Below are 8,452 nucleotides of genomic sequence, written 5' to 3' on the forward strand. Positions count from 1 at the left end.
TTTTTCAAACACAGTTGGAGGAGAATCTCTTATTTCCACCATATTCTATTTTCCTACTAAGTCAAGAACGAAAGAATGTTGTTTGTTGTCTATTGAGGTTGTCTTAGATGGGATAGCTGTTCTGTTAAAGGAATAACATAAGAAACATGAATTATTTCTGAGATGTTATTGTATTTATCAGTTTAACTAGAAATCCTTTGCATTGCTTAATTCTGTTTAAAGGCAGATTTGTGAAGAATAGTCTTACTAAACTTGAGGGATGATGTTCTATCTGTTTCATGTACTGGAAGTAGTATGAGAAAGGCATTTCTTATGTTATACAGATACACAGCTTGTTCGATTGAGTGCCTTTTTTCCAAATCGATCAATCATATTAAATGGAACCACTTGGGGGAAAAAAACACCAGTTTTTGTTCACAAGTTAACGTAATTCAAAGCTCTCTGTGTTTAGAAGACAAATCTGCTTCAGTGTCTTCTGCAGTTCCATATTTTTTTAATAAAAAAATAGTAAAAGAAGACCAAAAGGGAGATGAGAGTACACTGATTAATGATTCCTATCTTATCTGATCACCTTCATTCTTTGTGGAGAATGAACTTTATTATTGTTCGTCCTGTGTTAGAAATTGTCAATGCCTCTAAATAAGGCAAACATGAATCAACTTCTGACCAACTGCTTCAGTTTATCTATTTTTGATTCATTTGCATAGCTTTGAAAAAACTTGAGTATACAAAACTGGGATTGTTAGCTCAATGCCTGCGAGAACCATTTCAACTCATCTCCGGGGTAATGAAAAGCTTGAACTGTGTTTTCAGTCCTAAACTGGTAGGAAAGTTTAAAATGTGGTCCAATTCTTTTTAATGCCTTTGTTTGCCTTGCTTCAGAAGATCTGATGAAGAAAACATGCTGGATTTGTATTTGTGGAATGATCATTGCAGCTTTACTCCCTGTTAGTTGGCAAATGATCCTGAAGGATTCAACAGATGAGTCTAGGTATGAAGAAAAATTTTAATATATTTGATTTGAGTTGGGGGTGTATGGGGAGAGGGAAGAATTGCAGAGGGTCCGAGTTTGCCAATTTCCTACCACAATCTTCCCCAAACTAAATTTGGGGGAAAGAAAATCTGAGGAAAGCACAGAGGCAGAGAAGGGAGTGGAAAGAAGGTTGCTGAGATGTTCTACAGTCCATTGGATGAGACAAGAAGTGAAGGAAAATGTGAAAATGAAAGGGATGATCAAGAATTATGCTATCTAAGGTAGCTTTGGTCTTGTTACAGACCAATGACCCTTTTGGAGAAGGGTTGGATCATAGGGTAATTTCAGATAATTTGGTGGAAAGAAACAAATATTTTTAAAAATACAAAGCAAAAAATGCTAAGTTAAAGTGCTTGTTTGTTTAATTCATCAGTTTTACAAGACCACTCAAATGATGATAACTCTAGGTGATGTATACGTTAAAAACAACGCTTAATGCAAGGAAAAGAGCATACACCAATCCATGGACTCAATACCACTTAGGGAACATATACTCTACCCAACCCAGAGCCTGGCAAAAAAGGCCCTTTTAAAGGCTTGTAAGGTTGGGGTACCCAAACTTCTGGGGGATACTATTTCAAAGGGAAGACACGGAGCTAGAGAAGGCACATTTCCTGGGTTCCATGTATCCCAAAAACAGATGTATTACATGAGGCATACCCATCACTATCTGCATCACCATATTCTGGACCAAATGCAACTTCTGAGTGGTCTTCAAGGGCAGTCCCATGTAGGGCATATTGCAATAGTTCACTGGTAACATTGAGGAGGCATTCCTGTTTCAGGAAGAGGTTCAATTAGTGTATGAGATGAATCTGAGTTGCAACCCTCCTGGCCATTGCTGCCATAATCACTTGAGGATGAGCTGCCAGTCTAGAAAAATCCCCCAACTGCATACCATTTATGTCCAAGAGAATGCAATCCCAAAATTCAGAACTAAAACTGGAAAATTCAGAGCAATGAAATAACTAGGAATTCAGAGTCATGATATCTAGTGAGATCATATCAGAACTGGCCAATATGCAATTTTTTTTTCATTTTCAAAAGGTATTATTTTGCACCTATAAAAAAGAGGCAGGGCTTTGATCATGCTGACACTGCTACCAACTTTACCTTTTAACACACATATCCACCCTATGAATGTCCTTGGTGGGCACAATCAAGAGTACAGCAGACACTATGACATCCATAGACAACCTCAAACTACCATGTTTCCCTGAAAATAATACCCTGTCTTATATTTTTTTTGAACCCTGAAATAAGCGCTTGGCCTTATTGCCATGCGCTCAAAAGCCCGATTGGGCTTATTATCAGGGGATGTCTTATTTGGGGGAAACGGGATATATCAGTGTCATTGCTGGATTATCAGTTATATCATATTACTTCATGGTTTTATTCTATGTACAAAAAATTACTGTCAGATGCTTTGAAGCTAGAACAGGAATGTTCAACCTTGGCAACTTTAAGATCTGTGGATTGCCAACTCCCAGAATTTCCCAGCCATGCAAGGGCTTGGGTTTTTTAAATATATATATAGCTTCTTGAAGTTTGGCTAATTATTATTAAGCATATATGCTTACATTTTACCTAGATTAGTAAAACACAAAATGTAAATGTTACAAAGATCAATGTTCAGATACCTGTCTAGGCCATCTAACCACTGAAAACACAGCATTGATTATATATCGCTTGCGTAGTATTAGTATAGTATAGCTAGTATTATAGAAGTATAGTATAGCTAGTATTAGAAACATGTCATTGGTGTACCACTGCAAGCAATGACAATACTCTTCTTTGAGGGAGAATACTATGTTGTTTTTCTGTGTCATATAATTCATATTGGTGTATGCATAATTTTGTATTTATTTATTTATTTATTTAGCCATATTTATGTAGTGTATATTGGAGGTGGAACCAACTTTGAGAGCTGTAATTTCATTTTAATGTATGTTGATTAGTGTACATTCAAAGTGACAAGTTATTCTATCATCTATCTATCTATCTATCTATCTATCTATCTATCTAATCCTTGGCTTTCACTCAGATGGCAGCAGTCTTACAACATGAAAAGCGCCCACAGCTTTACTTCTGACATCAAACGCCATTCTGAAGGGACCTTTACCAGTGATTTTACTGAACATTTGGACAACATGAAGGCCAGAGATTTCGTGCATTGGCTCATCAATGCCAAACGTTACAGGTAGAAGATGGTGAACTATAGAAGAACAGGCAGAGTCCGAGGGTGGAGTCAAGAGAGTAATTAGCCTTGAGTCCTTACGTTCCAAGCAGTCTAAGTCCAACCTCTTGAATTCTGTTAACTCTTATGTAGGACCAAATTAGTACTGATTATTAGTAGACTAGATTTTTGAATATAGGCGCAAATAATAAATCAGTTTAACTGGACCTTAACTCATGGTCCTGACTTTTTGTGCCTGAGTTGAACCTCTTTTTTTTAACCTAAGAAAAATATCCATTTTCCATAATAGTATAGTTATTTAACCTATTATTCCAACCCATAGGGTATAACACAATCTTCAGATATCAGGTCAGCAATTAAAACAGTAAACGAAGAAGCAAATGTTAAAAATTATATAAAATTAAATGAATAGCCATTCAAAAATTACATTAAAAAGATAAAAGTAACTACATTTAATGACTCAATGAAGGAGCTCTTTATGACAATCAGCTGCAGCTTGAACAAAACTGCTAGCCTTCATGGGACAACCATCTTCTGAGTTTTTAATAAGAATTCAGTTTCATCAATGACTATACTTTTTTTTTGTCAGAAGTGATTCAAAACACATTCAACAGAGTTAAGATGGGCAATTTAAAAAGACGGTGAGGGATGTCCTTTAAATTGCTGTGCATTTCAGAATAAGAACTAATGTGTCTAAGAAGGAAGGTTATCGAGCCCAAAGCAAAATAATTATTGAAAATCAACTTTTATGTTTAAGCAGATGATGATTGAATACTGCAGATAATGATCAGTTCTAATGATTGGTCAATGGATGGCTTGTGATAAAATTATAAGTGATTTCTGACTGCTTGTTGTTTAATAGCAACATGAAAAAGTTTTTCCTCGCTGCAATTGGGTCATTGGGATCCTTATCTGTATTAAGTTAGATATCTGTTAGACTGTATTTGTAGATGCAGGTCACTCTTCAGTACAATCTACTTCCCTTCTCTCCTTTTGCTCACCACATTATTTTTATCTGTGTATGCAGCGTGCCAGTCTACAAACTACATCATTCCTGCCAAGTCTTCCTGATTCTTGTGTAAAATAATGGGAGCCACAGTCAAGCACATCACAAGATCTTCAGATTTGAGAAAGTTTAATCAAAGGCTGATTTATTCAAACCTCTCAGACTAGTCTCCAGTTTCCCAGGATTGATTTGATTAATCCTAATACCTCAGGAAAAACCCAAATAAGACAGAAATGCATAACCAAAAAGGAGGACATATGTGGGCATAATGTATATGGGCTTATATATGCAAATCTATACTAACAAGATATTCCCCCTCTCCCCCATGTGTAAAGGTATGTGGAAATGACTTTGAGAGACAGGGCAAAAAAACACTAGCTAGGAAAAGGTCAGATATAAAGAGCCTGCAAAAAAGAATGTGGAAAGGACAAGAAGCGCAGAAGAAACTCTCCCTAGTATCTTTAGCAGTAAAGGGGATTGGGGTGTGGGGGGGAGAAATATACTTTCAGACTTGCAAGATTCTGTTAAGATAGAGAGAATTCTTTATTGGCCAAGTGTGATTGGTCACACAAGGAATTTGTCTTGGTGTATACTCTCTCGGTGTACATAGATACATTCGTCAAGAATCATAAGGTACAACACTTAATGATAGTCATAGGTAATCAGTCAATCTAAATCTTAAGGATACCAGCAACAAGGTTACAGTCATACAGTCATAAGCAGGAGGAGATGGATGATGGGAACTCCGAGAAGATTAATAATAATGCAGATTTAATAACTAGTTTGACAGTGTTGAGGGAATTATTTGTTTAGCAGAATAATGGCGTTCGGGAAAAAACTGTTATTGTATCTAGTTGTCTTGGTGTCCAGTGTTCTATAGCATCGTTTTGAGGGTAGGAGTTGAAACAGTTTATGTCCATAATATAATATTAATATAATAATATAATATTAACAACAGCTGAAGAAGCTTCAAATTCAATTCAAACCTTTATTGTCAGAGTACAACATGTGTACAATGAGATTGGCTGAGCCTCCCTTCATGCACACCCCCCCCAACACAATACAACTCACAAGTGAAAGACAACAAAAAAAAATCCCTAGCCCAGTGAATCCTACTAACGAACACTCAGTCCTATTGCACCAGTGAACTTATTGCACATTGCGCTGGCCTCACAAGCCAATTGTACTATGTTGTTGTAGAGTTATTTTTCATTCAGGAATCTGACAGCCCATGGATAAAAACTGTTCTTCAGCCTGTTTGCCGGGCTGCCTATGCTTCTATATCTCCTTTCAGATGGTAGGAGAATAAAGAAGGACTGACCAGGGTGTGAGTCGTCTAGGATAAGAAGCAAAGATTTTTCTTCAAAGAAAAATCAGAAAGTCCAGTTGCCTCTCGAAAAAGCACCTTTGGGACAATAATATTAATTATTATTAATTAATATATTACAATAATGTAGGATTAGCTCACCTGGCCATGCTTCCTCTCTGGTCTGCTTTTCAAGGTTGACATTGATAGACATCCATAGCTTATTCTGCAAAAGGCAGAATAGATAACAGATCTCTAGATCTTTTTAATATGTAAATTTTAATTTGTTTTAAATTATTGGGGTGTTTTAATTTGTCAGGGCCAAAACTATTTAATTCGATTTTATCTGGTTTTTTTAAATTTTTTGTATCTATGTATTTTATTGTTTGGCTGTTCACCGCCCTGAGTCCTTCGGGAGTAGGGCGGTATACAAATCAAATCAAATCAAATCAAATCAAATCAAATCAAATCAAATAAATAAATAAATAAATAAATAAATAAATAAATAAATAAATAAATCTAAAAGATAAAAGACTTTATCTTTTAATAGACTCTTGTCTAGATAAACCTTCCCATTAAGGAAACCAGCCTCAAAAATGAATACTGACCTCCTAACAGCTCTTCAAGATATAATATCCTGAATATCCTTTTGAGGACAATATGTATAACCATGGATCAGCCTTTCTATTTTGGCTATTCAGAGTAGATGTAGCACTTTCAGCAGGCAATTCTCTGAACTTCCACCTGGAATTAAGTTCCACTGAATGTAGTGTGACTTACTTCAGAGTAGACCTGCTTAAGAGCACAACATTTTTGTGGCTCTCATAGCCTTTGCCTCATTCTTTTTACAGCTCTACAAAGCGGTTCATTAAAGAAAAACCCATCTTCTTAGGCTATCCACCTGGCTCTTTCTGGCTGAGGTAAGGCTACACACAGGGGTGGGCTGCTGGAGATTCACAGGGGTTCGGGAGAACCACTACCTAAGATTCTGTGCAGTTCGGAGAACCCCCAAATCCCACTCCTGGCTGGCCCTGCCCAACCCGCCCTGCCCCTCCCAGGAGTCCCAACACGGCCCATTTTGGATGCAGGTAAGTGCAGGGGGCATGCAGAGGCTCAGGAAGGGCAAAAAACGGGCCTACCGGAAGTTTGGAAAGGCTGGAAATGGCCCCATTTCAGGCCTCCAGAGCCTGAGGAGGCCGTTTTTGCCCTTCCGAAGGCTCGAGGAAAGCCTCCAGAGCCGGGATGAAATCCAGCAGGTTCTGACAGGTTCTGGAGAACCGGTAGTGGAAATTTTGAGCAGTTCGGAAAACCGGTAGCGGAAATTTTGAATAGTTTGGAGAACCGGCAAATATCACCTCTGGCTGGCCCCAGAGTGGGGTGGGAATGGAGATTTTGCAATATCCTTCTCCTGGAGTGGGGTGGGAATGGAGATTTTGCAGTATCCTTCCCCTGGCACACCCACCCAGCCATGCCCACCAAGCCACGCCAAGCCCACCAAGCCACGCCCACAAAACTGGTAGTAAAAAAATTTGGATTTCACCACTGCTCCAGAGCCCGGGGAGGGCAAAAATGCTGTCCCCCGTCCCCGCTGTGGTGCAGGAGGCTGACTAGGCCACACCCACCATGGCCACACCCACCCAGCAATCGGGCAGAGAACCCCTTGCTAAAAAATTTTAAGCCCACCCCTTGCTACACAGTATGTAAAATATGTTATTGCATCTTTATGCTTCGGTTCATGTTTCTCTGTGTTCGCAACCTCAGAATTCTGGGAGTTTGGGGGGGTTCAAAAAAATCCAGACATCTTAAAGTTGCTGAGGTTGAGAAACATTGTTCTATCTGAAGGCCTCTCTCTTTCTGGGAAAGGATGGAAGTGCAAGTTTGGAAAAGTGGACTAAGACTGAGAAGTCCTCAGTGAATTCTTTGCTTAGCTTTGAAGCTCACTGAATGCTAGTAGCCAAAGCCAGTTACATACTTCCATCCAGACTTCCTTCCTAGGATAGTTGTAAGAATGAAACGGAGGCAGGAGGTCAGCTGTGGGCACCTTCGCCTCCTTTGGGGGGAAAAAATCAGAATAAATACAAGAAATGTATGAATCTTTCTGGATCTTTGTAAAGTGCCTTTAGAAACAACACTTTCCATATGGGTAGTCCTCAACTTATGACTGGTTGCTTAGCAACCATTCAGTTACGGTCATTTGCCCTTATGACCAACTGCAGAGGCACTGCAGCAGCCTCCCCTACCTATCTCTTGCCCCATCCTGCCCAACCCGGTCCCCGCAGGCTTTGGGCCTACTTTCCCCCTCCTCACCAGGTCCCTGCAGGCTTGTGCTAGGCCACCCAGGGATTCCCCCACCTATAAGCCACCCCACGATCCATTTAACAACTGCTTCAGGGAGCGCAGGGATGAAGTCATTAAGCAAGGCAATCACATGGCCATCTCACTTAATGACTGCCATGACTCGAGATCATAATGGGCAAGCTACATTACAGTTGTGAGTCGAGGGTTACCTGCCTGTCTTCTAATATCATTTCCCTTACTTAGGAATGAAGGCAGGTAAAAAGCTAAAGACTGAAAGAAGAACCACTATGAACAATCGGACAAATAAAATGTGAGCTCAGGCCAAAAATGCTTTAGACAGCAACCCCCCCTTCCAATCCCAATTCTCATGAAGATACTATAAATGAGGCAAGAATGGTTACAAGATTCTGCTATTATAGCTGTTCTAATAAAGGGGGATTAGTTATGCAGAGTGTCTTTTTCTTAGTTTCTTACCTTCTTACCTTAATCTAATGCAGGTAGTCCTCAGTTTACGTTCATTCATTCATTCATTCAGTGACCAAATTTGTGGTGGGATGAATGAGTGTTACTTATGACAGGTCCTCAAAGTTCTGGGTGCTTGGTGTCTGGGAC

The 8,452-nt window shown here is 39.2% G+C and overlaps 1 protein-coding gene across 1 annotated transcript; it reads left to right on the forward strand.

The window, feature by feature from the left end:
• The first annotated feature begins 890 nt into the window (after positions 1-890).
• Positions 891-8,012, forward strand: LOC139310276 (pro-glucagon-like). The gene is made up of 4 exons (XM_070934437.1): positions 891-991; positions 3,105-3,233; positions 6,394-6,462; positions 7,853-8,012. Exons 1-4 carry the CDS (start codon positions 891-893, stop codon positions 8,010-8,012), a joined length of 459 nt encoding a protein of 152 aa, XP_070790538.1.
• The last annotated feature ends 440 nt before the right edge of the window (positions 8,013-8,452 follow it).

The sequence above is a fragment of the Pituophis catenifer genome, unplaced genomic scaffold, assembly GCF_029215685.1.
Source record: "Pituophis catenifer annectens isolate HBS135680 unplaced genomic scaffold, rPitCat1.0.hap2 SCAF_2, whole genome shotgun sequence".
In the NCBI taxonomy this organism is placed as follows: domain Eukaryota; kingdom Metazoa; phylum Chordata; class Lepidosauria; order Squamata; family Colubridae; genus Pituophis; species Pituophis catenifer.